The sequence below is a fragment of the Heterodontus francisci genome, unplaced genomic scaffold, assembly GCF_036365525.1.
Source record: "Heterodontus francisci isolate sHetFra1 unplaced genomic scaffold, sHetFra1.hap1 HAP1_SCAFFOLD_1281, whole genome shotgun sequence".
Lineage (NCBI taxonomy): Eukaryota > Metazoa > Chordata > Chondrichthyes > Heterodontiformes > Heterodontidae > Heterodontus > Heterodontus francisci.
The window spans coordinates 25,001-41,608 of record NW_027141716.1 but is presented as its reverse complement, the minus strand read 5'-3'; the positions used below and the strand labels follow the sequence as shown (position 1 = coordinate 41,608).

General features: G+C 51.8%; 1 protein-coding gene across 1 annotated transcript in view; it reads left to right on the top strand.

The window, feature by feature from the left end:
* Positions 1-5,394, top strand: part of LOC137364486 (murinoglobulin-1-like) — a 69,180-nt gene extending 63,786 nt beyond the window's left edge. The window contains exons 11-12 of the mRNA XM_068027673.1: positions 518-569; positions 5,275-5,394. Of these exons, the coding sequence (XP_067883774.1) occupies positions 518-569; positions 5,275-5,284 (62 nt within the window). The 3' untranslated portion in view covers positions 5,285-5,394. The remainder of the gene's footprint in view (positions 1-517; positions 570-5,274) is intronic.
* The last annotated feature ends 11,214 nt before the right edge of the window (positions 5,395-16,608 follow it).

Below are 16,608 nucleotides of genomic sequence, written 5' to 3'. Positions count from 1 at the left end.
TTCCCAGGTTTTTAATCCCGGTGTTTATTCTGGGCGATTGTTCCCAGGTTTTTAATCCTGTTGTTTATTCCGGGGCCTTATTCCCAGGTTTGTAATCCCGGTGTTTATTCCAGGTGTTTATTCCCAGGTTTTTAATCTCGGTGTTTATTCCGGGGACTTTTTCCCAGGTTTTTAATCCCGGTGTTTATTCCAGGTGTTTATTCCCAGGTTTTTAATCCCGGTGTTTATTCCGGGGTCTTATTCCCAGGTTTTTAATCCCGGTGTTTATTCTGGGGGTTTATTCCCAGGTTTTTAATCCCGGTGTTTATTCCCAGGTTTTTAATCCCGGTGTTTATTCCGGGGTCTTATTCCCAGGTTTTTAATCCCGGTGTTTATTCTGGGGGCTTATTCCCAGGTTTTTAATCCCGGTGTTTATTCAGGGGGTTTATTCCCATGTTTTTAATCCCGGTGTTTATTCCCAGGTGATTATTCCCTTCCATCTCTCCTCTCACCAGTCCTTCTCTCTCTTTGCCGACAGATGATTCAACCATCATTGAATATCCGACTGGAGATGGTGTTGTAAAACTCAGGTCAGTATCGAGGATTAGACCTCCCGTAGAATCCACTCTCACTCCCTCCCTCACTCCCTCCCTCACTCACCCCCTCCCTCACTCACCCCCTCCCTCACCCACCCCCTCACCCCTTCCCTCAATCCCTCCCTCTCTTACTCCCTCACTCACTCACCCCCTCCCTCATCTCTCCCTCACCCTCTCCCTCAACCCCTCCCTCACCCGCTCGCTCACCCATTCCCTCACCCCCTACCTCACCCGCTCCCTTACTCCCTCCCTCACTCACTCCCTCCCTCACTTCCTCACACCCTTAATCCCTCTGTCACCCCCTCCCTCACTCACCCCCTCCCTCACTCACCCCCTTACACCCTCCCTCACGCCCTCCCTCACTCCCTCCCTCACTCACCCCTTACACCCTCCCTCACGCCCTCCCTCACTCCCTCCCTCACCAGCTCCCTCACCCGCTCCCTTACACCCTCCCTCACCCCCTCCCTCACCCCCTCCCTCACTCACTCACTCCCTCACTCACTCATCTCTCCCTCACCCTCTCCCTCACCCCCTACCTCACCCGCTCCCTTACTCCCTCCCTCACCCCCTCCCTCACTCCCTCCCTCACTTCCTCACACCCTTACTCCCTCTGTCACCCCCTCCCTCACCCCCTCCCTCACTCACCCCCTTACACCCTCCCCCACGCCCTCCCTCACTCGCTCCCTCATCCCCTCCCTCACTTCCTCACACCCTTACTCCCTCTATCACCCCCTCCCTCACCCCCTTACACCCTCCCTCACACCCTCCCTCACTCCCTCCCTCACCCCCTTACACCCTCCCTCACCCCCTCCCTCACTCACCCCCTTACACCCTCCCTCACGCCCTCCCTCACCCCCTCCCTCACCCCCTACCTCACCCGCTCCCTTACTCCCTCCCTCACCCCCTCCCTCACCCCCTCTGTCACCCCCTCCCTCACTCACCCCCTTACACCCTCCCTCACTCCCTCCCTCAACCCCCTCCCTCAACCCCCTCCCTCAACCCCTCCCTCAACCCCTCCCTCACTCCCCCCCTTACACCCTCCCTCACGCCCTCCCTCACCCGCTCCCTTACTCCCTCCCTCACCCCCTCCCTCACTCCCTCACACCCTTACTCCCTCTGTCACACCCTCCCTCCCCCTCCCTCACTCCCTCCCTCACTCACCCCCTTACACCCTCCCTCACTCCCTCCCTCACTCCCTCTCTCAACCCCTCTCTCAACCCCTCTCTCACCCCCTCCCTCACCCCCTCCCTCACTCACCCCCTTACACCCTCCCTCACGCCCTCCCTCACCCGCTCCCTTACTCCCTCCCTCACCCCCTCCCTCACTCCCTCACACCCTTACTCCCTCTGTCACACCCTTCCTCCCCCTCCCTCACTCCCTCCCTCACTCACCCCCTTACACCCTCCCTCACTCCCTCCCTCACTCCCTCTCTCACCCCCTCCCTCACCCCCTCCCTCACTCCCTCCCTCACTCCCTCCCTCACTCCCTCCCTCACTCCCTCCCTCACTCACCCCCTTACACCCTCCCTCACGCCCTCCCTCACCCCCTACCTCACCCCCTCCCTCACTCCCTCTGTCACCCCCTCCCTCATCCCCTCCCTCACTCACCCCCTTACACCCTCCCTCACCCCCTCCCTCACCCCCTCCCTCACTCCCTCCCTCACTCACTCACTCACTCACCCCCTCACACCCTCCCTCACGCCCTCCCTCACCCCCTACCTCACCCGCTCCCTTACTCCCTCCCTCACCCGCTCCCTCACTCCCTCACACCCTTACTCCCTCTGTCACACCCTCCCTCACCCCCTCCCTCACTCACCCCCTTACACCCTCCCTCACTCCCTCCCTCACTCCCTCCCTCACTCACCCCCTTACACCCTCCCTCACGCCCTCCCTCACGCCCTCCCTCACTCCCTCACACCCTCCCTCACCCCCTCCCTCACTCACCCCCTTACACCCTCCCTCACTCCCTCTCCCAACCTTTCTCTCACCCCCTCTCTCACTCCCTCTCTCACTCCCTCTCTCACTCCCTCTCTCACCCCTTCCCTCACCCCTTCCCTCACCCCTTCCCTCACCCCTTCCCTCACCCCTTCCCTCACTCCTTCCCTCACTCCCACTCTCAAATCCACCCTCACTCACCCCCTTACACCCTCCCTCACTCCCTCCCTCACCCCCTCCCTCACCCCCTCCCTCACTCCCTCTGTCACCCCCCTCCCTCACCCCCTCCCTCACTCACCCCCTTACACCCTCCCTCACCCCCTCCCTCACCCCCTCCCTCACCCCCTCCCTCACCCCCTCCCTCACTCACTCACCCCCTTACACCCTCCCTCACGCCCTCCCTCACCCCCTACCTCACCCGCTCCCTTACTCCCTCCCTCACCCGCTCCCTCACTCCCTCACACCCTTACTCCCTCTGTCACACCCTCCCTCACCCCCTCGCTCACTCCCTCCCTCACTCACCCCCTTACACCCTCCCTCACGCCCTCCCTCACTCCCTCCCTCACCCCCTCCCTCACTCCCTTACTCCCTCTGTCACACCCTCCCTCACCCCCTCCCTCACTCCCTCCCTCACTCACCCCCTTACACCCTCCCTCACTCCCTCTCTCACCCCTTCTCTCACTCCCTCTCTCACTCCCTCTCTCACTCCCTCTCTCACTCCCTCTCTCACTCCCTCTCTCACCCCTTCCCTCACCCCTTCCCTCACCCCTTCCCTCACTCCTTCCCTCACTCCTTCCCTCACTCCTTCCCTCACTCCCTCTCTCACTCCCTCTCACCTCCTACTCTCACCTCCTACTCTCACTCCCACTCTCACTCCCACTCTCACTCCCTCTCACTCCCACCCTCACTTCCTCCCTCATTTACTCCATCCCTCATTCACTCCCTCCCTCACTCCCTCCCTCACTCCCACCCTCACTCCCACCCTCACTCCCACCCTCACTCCCTCCCTCCCTCACTCCCTCCCTCACTCCCTCCCTCACTCCCTCCCTCACTCCCTCCCTCACTCACCCCCTCCCTCACCTCCTCCCTCACCTCCTCCCTCACCTCCTCCCTCACCTCCACTCTCACCTCCACTCTCACCTCCACTCTCACTCCCACTCTCACTCCCACTCTCACTCCCTCCCTCAAACGCACCCTCATCCCCTCTCTCACTCCCTCACTCCCACCCTATCTCACTCCCCCTCTCACTCCCTCTCCCTCCCTCTCTCTCCCTCTCACTCCCTCTCACTCCCTCTCACTCCCTCTCCCTCTCACTCCCTCTCCCTCTCACTCCCCCTCTCCCTCCCTCTCCCCCTCTCCCTCCCTCTCCCCCTCTCCCTCCCTCTCTCACTCCCTCCCTCTCCCTCTCACTCCCTCTCACTCCCTCTCCCTCTCACTCCCTCTCTCACTCCCTCTCTCACTCCCTCTCCCACTCCCTCTCCCACTCCCTCTCCCACCCCCTCTCACTCCCTCCCTCTCTCACTCCCTCTCTCACTCCCTCTCTCACTCCCTCTCTCACTCCCTCTCTCACTCCCTCTCTCACTCCCTCTCTCACTCCCTCTCTCACTCTCACTCTCACTCCCTCTCACTCCCTCTCTCCCTCTCACCCCTTCTCTCACTCCCTCTCTCACCTCCTCTCCCACTCCCACTCCCACTCCCTCCCTCAAACCCACCCTCAAACCCACCCTCAAACCCACCCTCAAACCCACCCTCACTCCCTCTCTCACTCCCCCCTCACTCCATCTCTTACTCCCACTCTCCTTCACTCTCCCACAATCCTTCTCTTTCGCTCTCCCTCTCGATCCACTTCTCCCTCACTCACTCTGTCCTGCACCCTCTTTCTCTTGCACTGCCTCAGCCCCCTCTCACCCCTGTTACACAGGAACAGGAGGAGGCCCATTCAGCCCCTCTCACCCCTGTTACACAGGAACAGGAGGAGGCCCATTCAGTCCCTCTCACCCCTGTTACACAGGAACAGGAGGAGGCCCATTCAGCCCCTCTCACCCCTGTTACACAGGAACAGGAGGAGGCCCATTCAGTCCCTCTCACCCCTGTTACACAGGAACAGGAGGAGGCCCATTCAGCCCCTCTCACCCCTGTTACACGGGAACAGGAGGAGGCCCATTCAGCCCCTCTCACCCCTGTTACACGGGAACAGGAGGAGGCCCATTCAGCCCCTCTCACCCCTGTTACACGGGAACAGGAGGAGGCCCATTCAGCCCCTCTCACCCCTGTTACACGGGAACAGGAGGAGGCCCATTCAGCCCCTCTCACCCCTGTTACACGGGAACAGGAGGAGGCCCATTCAGCCCCTCTCACCCCTGTTACACAGGAACAGGAGGAGGCCCATTCAGCCCCTCTCACCCCTGTTACACAGGAACAGGAGGAGGTCCATTCAGCCCCTCTCGGGCCTGTTACACGGGAACAGGAGGAGGCCCATTCAGCCCCTCTCACCCCTGTTACACGGGAACAGGAGGAGGCCCATTCAGCCCCTCTCACCCCTGTTACACAGGAACAGGAGGAGGTCCATTCGGCCCCTCTCACCCCTGTTACACGGGAACAGGAGGAGGCCCATTCAGCCCCCTCTCACCCCTGTTACACAGGAACAGGAGGAGGCCCATTCAGCCCCTCTCACCCCTGTTACACGGGAACAGGAGGAGGCCCATTCAGCCCCTCTCGAGCCCTCGGCTCAGATGCTGTGTTTTATTCTCTGGTGTTTATTCCAGCGCCGAATAATCTACGGATGGAAACTATCGCTATGGATACAGGATTCTGCAGCTTGGACCAGGCCGCGATTGACCTCTGACCTCCAATCAATTCTCACAATAAACGTGTTGTTCAATAAATCCTTATGTCTCTCCCTCAGTCACACTTCTCACACTCACCACACTCGCACACCCAATGACACACACTCACACTCACACATACACACTCACCGACCCACACTCACACTCAAACTCACCGACACACACTTACACACTCACCGACCCACACTCATAATCATACACTCACTGACTCTCACACTCAAACTCACCGACACGCACTTACACACTCACCGACACACACTTACACACTCACCGACCCACACTCATAATCACACATTCACTGCCTCTCACACTCACGCTTACACTCACACTTACACACTCACCGACCCACATTAATAATCACACACTCACTGACTCCCACACTCAAACTCACCGACTCACATTTACACACTCACCGACACACACTTATAATCACACACTCACTGACTCTCACACTCAAACTCACCGACACACACTTACACACTCACCGACCTACACTCATAATCACACATTCACTGCCTCTCACACTCACACTGACACACTCACTGACCCACTTTCATAATCACACTCTCACTGACTCTCACACTCAAACTCACCGACTCACACTTACATACTCACCGACCCACACTCATAATCACACACTCACTGACTCTCACACTCAAACTCACCAACTCACACTCACTGACTCCCACACTCAAACTCACCGACACACACTTACACACTCACCGACCCACACTTACACACTCACCGACCCACACTCATAATCACACACTCACTGACTCTCACACTCAAACTCACAGACTCACACTTACACACTCACCGACCCACACTCATAATCACACACTCACTGACTCTCACACTCAAACTCACCAACTCACACTCACTGACTCCCACACTCAAACTCACCGACACACACTTACACACTCACCGACCCACACTTACATACTCACCGACCCACACTCATAATCACACATTCACTGCCTCTCACACTCACACTTACACACTCACCGACCCACACTCATAATCATACACTCACTGACTCTCACACTCAAACTCACCGACACACACTTACACACTCACCGACCCACATTAATAATCACACACTCACTGACTCTCACACTCAAACTCATCGAATCACACTTACACACTCACCGACCCACACTCATAATCACACACTCACTGACTCCCACACTCAAACTCACCGACTCACACTTACACACTCACCGACCCACACTCATAATCACACACTCACTGACTCCCACACTCAAACTCACCGACTCACACTTACACACTCACCGACCCACACTCACTGACTCTCACACTCAAACTCACCGACTGACACTTGCACACTCACCGACCCACATTAATAATCACACACTCACTGACTCTCACACTCAAACTCATCAAATCACACTTACACACTCACCGACCCACACTCATAATCACACACTCACTGACTCTCACACTCAAACTCACCGACTCACACTTACACACTCACCGACCCACACTCATAATCACACACTCACTGACTCTCACACTCAAACTCACCAACTCACACTCACTGACTCCCACACTCAAACTCACCGTCTCACACTTAGACACTCACCGACCCACACTCATAATCACACACTCACTGACTCTCACACTCAAACTCAGCAACTCACATTTACACATTCACACTCACTGACCCACATTCACACTTACACCCACTCTCATCGACACACACTCACCACACTCACTCTTACACTCACCCACTCACTGACTCTCACACTGAAACTCACTGACTCACAATTATACACTTACTGACCCACACTCATTCCAACACTCACACTCACTGACACATCCATCACTCTCACAGTCTCACTAACCGTCACTGACACTTAAATCGACTCTCGGACTGACACATTGACGGAACATCACACCAACACTCACTCACTGACACTTCGACACATACCCTGACATACCCACACTCTCTGACACACCCATAAACTCACACATTCACTGAGATACCCTAACACATACACACACAGACTGATGGATATTTACCGGTCAGGAGTCAGCCCTGTGAACAAATGGAATTCCAGTTTTCCCAGACACAGGGTCAAGGAGTAGAGTGAGGGTCCTGGGCAAACCAGACTCCATTGGGCAAGGTGGGGCAAGGGTGGTTTGGTGGTAGAATACAAGGAGGGGGGCATGTCGGGGGGAGTGGGAATCGGAAGGAGGGATGTTCTCCATCAGATGCACTCAGTCCCTGATACCCTCAATAAACCACCTCTCATTATCCACTCAGACCCTGATACCCTCTATAAACCCCCTCTCATTATCCACTCAGATCCTGATACCCTCTATAAACCCCCTCTCATTATCCACTCAGTCCCTGATACCCTCTATAAACCCCCTCTCATTATCCACTCAGTCCCTGATACCCTCTATAAACCCCCTCTCATTATCCACTCAGTCCCTGATACCCTCTATAAACCCCCTCTCATTATCCACTCAGTCCCTGATACCCTCTATAAACCCCCTCTCATTATCCACTCAGTCCCTGATACCCTCTATAAACCCCCTCTCATTATCCACTCAGACCCTGATACCCTCTATAAACCCCCTCTCATTATCCACTCAGTCCCTGATACTCTCTATAAACCCCCTCTCATTATCCACTCAGACCCTGATACCCTCAATAAACCCCCTCTCATTATCCACTCAGTCCCTGATACCCTCTATAAACCCCCTCTCATTATCCACTCAGACCCTGATACCCTCTATAAACCCCCTCTCATTATCCACTCAGTCCCTGATACCCTCTATAAACCCCCTCTCATTATCCACTCAGACCCTGATACCCTCTATAAACCCCCTCTCATTATCCACTCAGTCCCTGATACCCTCGAGAAACCCCCTCTCATTATCCACTCAGTCCCTGATACCCTCTATAAACCCCCACTCATTATCCACTCAGACCCTGATACCCTCTATAAACCCCCTCTCATTATCCACTCAGTACCTGATACCCTCTATAAACCCCCTCTCATTATCCACTCAGACCCTGATACCCTCTATAAACCCCCTCTCATTATCCACTCAGTCCCTGATACCCTCTATAAACCCCCTCTCATTATCCACTCAGACCCTGATACCCTCTATAAACCCCCTCTCATTATCCACTCAGACCCTGATACCCTCTATAAACCCCCTCTCATTATCCACTCAGTACCTGATACCCTCTATAAACCCCCTCTCATTATCCACTCAGTACCTGATACCCTCTATAAACCCCCTCTCATTATCCACTCAGTCCCTGATACCCTCTATAAACCCCCTCTCATTATCCACTCAGACCCTGATACCCTCTATAAACCCCCTCTCATTATCCACTCAGACCCTGATACCCTCTATAAACCCCCTCTCATTATCCACTCAGACCCTGATACCCTCTATAAACCCCCTCTCATTATCCACTCAGTCCCTGATACCCTCTATAAACCCCCTCTCATTATCCACTCAGTCCCTGATACCCTCTATAAACCCCCTCTCATTATCCACTCAGACCCTGATACCCTCTATAAACCCCCTCTCATTATCCACTCAGTCCCTGATACCCTCTATAAACCCCCTCTCATTATCCACAGTCCCTGATACCCTCTATAAACCCCCTCTCATTATCCACTCAGTCCCTGATACCCTCTATAAACCCCCTCTCATTATCCACTCAGTCCCTGATACCCTCTATAAACCCCCTCTCATTATCCACAGTCCCTGATACCCTCTATAAACCCCCTCTCATTATCCACTCAGTCCCTGATACCCTCTATAAACCCCCTCTCATTATCCACTAAGACCCTGATACCCTCTATAAACCCCCTCTCATTATCCACTAAGACCCTGATACCCTCTATAAACCCCCTCTCATTATCCACTCAGTCCCTGATACCCTCTATAAACCCCCTCTCATTATCCACTCAGACCCTGATACCCTCTATAAACCCCCTCTCATTATCCACTCAGTCCCTGATACCCTCTATAAACCCCCTCTCATTATCCACTCAGTACCTGATACCCTCTATAAACCCCCTCTCATTATCCACTCAGTCCCTGATACCCTCTATAAACCCCCTCTCATTATCCACTCAGTCCCTGATACCCTCTATAAACCCCCTCTCATTATCCACTCAGTCCCTGATACCCTCTATAAACCCCCTCTCATTATCCACTCAGTCCCTGATACCCTCTATAAACCCCCTCTCATTATCCACTCAGTCCCTGATACCCTCTATAAACCCCCTCTCATTATCCACTCAGTCCCTGATACCCTCTATAAACCCCCTCTCATTATCCACACAGTCCCTGATACCCTCTATAAACCCCCTCTCATTATCCACTCAGTACCTGATACCCTCTATAAACCCCCTCTCATTATCCACTCAGACCCTGATACCCTCTATAAACCCCCTCTCATTATCCACTCAGACCCTGATACCCTCTATAAACCCCCTCTCATTATCCACTCAGACCCTGATACCCTCTATAAACCCCCTCTCATTATCCACTCAGTCCCTGATACCCTCTATAAACCCCCTCTCATTATCCACTCAGACCCTGATACCCTCTATAAACCCCCTCTCATTATCCACTCAGTCCCTGATACCCTCTATAAACCCCCTCTCATGATCCACTCAGTACCTGATACCCTCTATAAACCTCCTCTCATTATCCACTCAGTACCTGATACCCTCTATAAACCCCCTCTCATTATCCACTCAGTCCCTGATACCCTCTATAAACCCCCTCTCATTATCCACTCAGTACCTGATACCCTCTATAAACCCCCTCTCATTATCCACTCAGTCCCTGATACCCTCTATAAACCCCCTCTCATTATCCACTCAGTCCCTGATACCCTCTATAAACCCCCTCTCATTATCCACTCAGTCCCTGATACCCTCTATAAACCCCCTCTCATTATCCACTCAGTCCCTGATACCCTCTATAAACCCCCTCTCATGATCCACTCAGTACCTGATACCCTCTATAAACCCCCTCTCATTATCCACTCAGTCCCTGATACCCTCTATAAACCCCCTCTCATTATCCACTCAGTCCCTGATACCCTCTATAAACCCCCTCTCATTATCCACTCAGTCCCTGATACCCTCTATAAACCCCCTCTCATTATCCACTCAGACCCTGATACCCTCTATAAACCCCCTCTCATTATCCACTCAGTCCCTGATACCCTCTATAAACCCCCTCTCATTATCCACACAGTCCCTGATACCCTCTATAAACCCCCTCTCATTATCCACTCAGTACCTGATACCCTCTATAAACCCCCTCTCATTATCCACTCAGACCCTGATACCCTCTATAAACCCCCTCTCATTATCCACTCAGACCCTGATACCCTCTATAAACCCCCTCTCATTATCCACTCAGACCCTGATACCCTCTATAAACCCCCTCTCATTATCCACTCAGTCCCTGATACCCTCTATAAACCCCCTCTCATTATCCACTCAGACCCTGATACCCTCTATAAACCCCCTCTCATTATCCACTCAGACCCTGATACCCTCTATAAACCCCCTCTCATTATCCACTCAGACCCTGATACCCTCTATAAACCCCCTCTCATTATCCACTCAGTCCCTGATACCCTCTATAAACCCCCTCTCATTATCCACTCAGTCCCTGATACCCTCTATAAACCCCCTCTCATTATCCACTCAGACCCTGATACCCTCTATAAACCCCCTCTCATTATCCACTCAGTCCCTGATACCCTCTATAAACCCCCTCTCATTATCCACTCAGTCCCTGATACCCTCTATAAACCCCCTCTCATTATCCACTCAGACCCTGATACCCTCTATAAACCCCCTCTCATTATCCACTCAGTACCTGATACCCTCTATAAACCCCCTCTCATTATCCACTCAGACCCTGATACCCTCTATAAACCCCCTCTCATTATCCACTCAGTCCCTGATACCCTCTATAAACCCCCTCTCATTATCCACTCAGACCCTGATACCCTCCATAAACCCCCTCTCATTATCCACTCAGACCCTGATACCCTCTATAAACCCCCTCTCATTATCCACTCAGTCCCTGATACCCTCAATAAACCCCCTCTCATTATCCACTCAGTCCCTGATACCCTCTATAAACCCCCTCTCATTATCCACTCAGTACCTGATATCCTCTATAAACCCCCTCTCATTATCCTCTCAGTCCCTGATACCCTCTATAAACCCCCTCTCATTATCCACTCAGACCCTGATACCCTCTATAAACCCCCTCTCATTATCCACTCAGACCCTGATACCCTCTATAAACCCCCTCTCATTATCCACTCAGTACCTGATATCCTCTATAAACCCCCTCTCATTATCCTCTCAGTCCCTGATACCCTCTATAAACCCCCTCTCATTATCCACTCAGTCCCTGATACCCTCTATAAACCCCCTCTCATTATCCACTCAGACCCTGATACCCTCTATAAACCCCCTCTCATTATCCACTCAGTCCCTGATACCCTCTATAAACCCCCTCTCATTATCCACTCAGTACCTGATACCCTCTATAAACCCCCTCTCATTATCCACTCAGACCCTGATACCCTCGATAAACCCCCTCTCATTATCCACTCAGACCCTGATACCCTCTATAAACTCCCTCTCATTATCCACTCAGTACCTGATACCCTCTATAAATCCCCCTCTCATTATCCACTCAGTACCTGATACCCTCTATAAACCCCCTCTCATTATCCACTCAGTCCCTGATACCCTCTATAAACCCCCTCTCATTATCCACTCAGTCCCTGATACCCTCTATAAACCCCCTCTCATTATCCACTCAGTCCCTGATACCCTCTATAAACCCCCTCATATTATCCACTCAGACCCTGATACCCTCTATAAACCCCCTCTCATTATCCACTCAGACCCTGATACCCTCTATAAACCCCCTCTCATTATCCACTCAGTACCTGATACCCTCTATAAACCCCCTCTCATTATCCACTCAGTCCCTGATACCCTCTATAAACCCCCTCTCATTATCCACTCAGACCCTGATACCCTCTATAAACCCCCTCTCATGATCCACTCAGTCCCTGATACCCTCTATAAACCCCTTCTCATTATCCACTCAGACCCTGATACCCTCTATAAACCCCCTCTCATTATCCACTCAGACCCTGATACCCTCTATAAACCCCCTCTCATTATCCACTCAGTCCCTGATACCCTCTATAAACCCCCTCTCATTATCCACTCAGTACCTGATACCCTCTATAAACCCCCTCTCATTATCCACTCAATCCCTGATACCCTCTATAAACCCCTTCTCATTATCCACTCAGACCCTGATACCCTCTATAAACCCCCTCTCATTATCCACTCAGTCCCTGATACCCTCTATAAACCCCCTCTCATTATCCACTCAGTCCCTGATACCCTCTATAAACCCCCTCTCATTATCCACTCAGTCCCTGATACCCTCTATAAACCCCCTCTCATTATCCACTCAGACCCTGATACCCTCTATAAACCCCCTCTCATTCTCCACTCAGTCCCTGATACCCTCTATAAACCCCCTCTCATTATCCACTCAGTCCCTGATACCCTCTATAAACCCCCTCTCATTATCCACTCAGACCCTGATACCCTCTATAAAACCCCTCTCATTATCCACTCAGACCCTGATACCCTCTATAAACCCCCTCTCATTATCCACTCAGTCCCTGATACCCTCTATAAACCCCCTCTCATTATCCACTCAGTCCCTGATACCCTCTATAAACCCCCTCTCATTATACACTCAGTCCCTGATACCCTCTATAAACCCCCTCTCATTATCCACTCAGACCCTGATACCCTCTATAAACCCCCTCTCATTATCCACTCAGTCCCTGATACCCTCTATAAACCCCCTCTCATTATCCACTCAGACCCTGATACCCTCTATAAACCCCCTCTCATTATCCACTCAGTACCTGATACCCTCTATAAACCCCCTCTCATTATCCACTCAGACCCTGATACCCTCTATAAACCCCCTCTCATTATCCACTCAGACCCTGATACCCTCTATAAACCCCCTCTCATTATCCACTCAGACCCTGATACCCTCTATAAACCCCCTCTCATTATCCACTCAGTCCCTGATACCCTCAATAAACCCCCTCTCATTATCCACTCAGTCCCTGATACCCTCTATAAACCCCCTCTCATTATCCACTCAGTCCCTGATACCCTCTATAAACCCCCTCCAATTATCCACTCAGTCCCTGATACCCTCTATAAACCCCCTCTCATTATCCACTCAGACCCTGATACCCTCTATAAACCCCCTCTCATTATCCACTCAGACCCTGATACCCTCTATAAACCCCCTCTCATTATCCACTCAGTCCCTGATACCCTCTATAAACCCCCTCTCATTATCCACTCAGTCCCTGATACCCTCTATAAACCCCCTCTCATTATCCACTCAGTCCCTGATACCCTCTATAAACCCCCTCTCATTATCCACTCAGTCCCTGATACCCTCTATAAACCCCCTCTCATTATCCACTCAGTACCTGATACCCTCTATCAACCCCCTCTCATTATCCACTCAGTCCCTGATACCCTCTATAAACCCCCCTCTCATTATCCACTCAGACCCTGATACACTCTATAAACCCCCTCTCATTATCCACTCAGACCCTGATACCCTCTATAAACCCCCTCTCATTATCCACTCAGACCCTGATACCCTCTATAAACCCCCTCTCATTATCCACTCAGTCCCTGATACCCTCTATAAACCCCCTCTCATTATCCACTCAGTCCCTGATACCCTCTATAAACCCCCTCTCATTATCCACTCAGTCCCTGATACCCTCTATAAACCCCCTCTCATTATCCACTCAGTCCCTGATACCCTCTATAAACCCCCTCTCATTATCCACTCAGTACCTGATACCCTCTATCAACCCCCTCTCATTATCCACTCAGTCCCTGATACCCTCTATAAACCCCCTCTCATTATCCACTCAGTCCCTGATACCCTCTATAATCCCCCTCTCATTATCCACTCAGTCCCTGATACCCTCTATAAACCCCCTCTCATTATCCACTCAGTCCCTGATACCCTCTATAAACCCCCTCTCATTATCCACTCAGTCCCTGATACCCTCTATAAACCCCCTCTCATTATCCACTCAGTCCCTGATACCCTCTATAAACCCCCTCTCATTATCCACTCAGACCCTGATACCCTCTATAAACCCCCTCTCATTATCCACTCAGTCCCTGATACCCTCTATAAACCCCCTCTCATTATCCACTCAGTCCCTGATACCCTCTATAAACCCCCTCTCATTATCCACTCAGACCCTGATACCCTCTATAAACCCCCTCTCATTATCCACTCAGACCCTGATACCCTCTATAAACGCCCTCTCATGATCCACTCAGTCCCTGATACCCTCAATAAACCCCCTCTCATTATCCACTCAGACCCTGATCCCCTCTATAAACCCCCTCTCATTATCCACTCAGTCCCTGATACCCTCTATAAACCCCCTCTCATTATCCACTCAGTCCCTGATACCCTCTATAAACCCCCTCTCATTATCCACTCAGTCCCTGATACCCTCTATAAACCCCCTCTCATTATCCACTCAGTACCTGATACCCTCTATAAACCCCCCTCTCATTATCCACTCAGACCCTGATACACTCTATAAACCCCCTCTCATTATCCACTCAGTCCCTGATACCCTCTATAAACCCCCTCTCATTATCCACTCAGTCCCTGATACCCTCTATAAACCCCCTCTCATTATCCACTCAGACCCTGATACCCTCTATAAACCCCCTCTCATTATCCACTCAGACCCTGATACCCTCTATAAACCCCCTCTCATTATCCACTCAGACCCTGATACCCTCTATAAACGCCCTCTCATGATCCACTCAGTCCCTGATACCCTCAATAAACCCCCTCTCATTATCCACTCAGACCCTGATCCCCTCTATAAACCCCCTCTCATTATCCACTCAGTCCCTGATACCCTCTATAAACCCCCTCTCATTATCCACTCAGTCCCTGATACCCTCTATAAACCCCCTCTCATTATCCACTCAGTCCCTGATACCCTCTATAAACCCCCTCTCATTATCCACTCAGTACCTGATACCCTCTATAAACCCCCCTCTCATTATCCACTCAGACCCTGATACACTCTATAAACCCCCTCTCATTATCCACTCAGTCCCTGATACCCTCTATAAACCCCCTCTCATTATCCACTCAGTCCCTGATACCCTCTATAAACCCCCTCTCATTATCCACTCAGACCCTGATACCCTCTATAAACCCCCTCTCATTATCCACTCAGACCCTGATACCCTCTATAAACCCCCTCTCATTATCCACTCAGACCCTGATACCCTCTATAAACCCCCTCTCATTATCCACTCAGACCCTGATACCCTCTATAAACCCCCTCTCATTATCCACTCAGACCCTGATACCCTCTATAAACCCCCTCTCATTATCCACTCAGTACCTGATACCCTCTATAAACCCCCCTCTCATTACCCACTCAGACCCTGATACCCTCTATAAACCCCCTCTCATTATCCACTCAGACCCTGATACCCTCTATAAACCCCCTCTCATTATCCACTCAGACCCTGATACCCTCTATAAACCCCCTCTCATTATCCACTCAGACTCTGATAACCTCTATAAACCCCCTCTCATTATCCACTCAGTCCCTGATACCCTCTATAAAACCCCTCTCATTATCCACTCAGTACCTGATACCCTCTATAAACCCCCTCTCATTATCCACTCAGTCCCTGATACCCTCTATAATCCCCCTCTCATTATCCACTCAGTCCCTGATACCCTCTATAAACCCCCTCTCATTATCCACTCAGTCCCTGATACCCTCTATAAACCCCCTCTCATTATCCACTCAGTCCCTGATACCCTCTATAAACCCCCTCTCATTATCCACTCAGTACCTGATACCCTCTATAAACCCCCTCTCATTATCCACTCAGTCCCTGATACCCTCTATAAACCCCCTCTCATTATCCACTCAGTCCCTGATACCCTCTATAAACCCCCTCTCATTATCCACTCAGACCCTGATACCCTCTATAAACCCCCTCTCATTATCCACTCAGACCCTGATACCCTCTATAAACCCCCTCTCATTATCCACTCAGACCCTGATACCCTCTATAA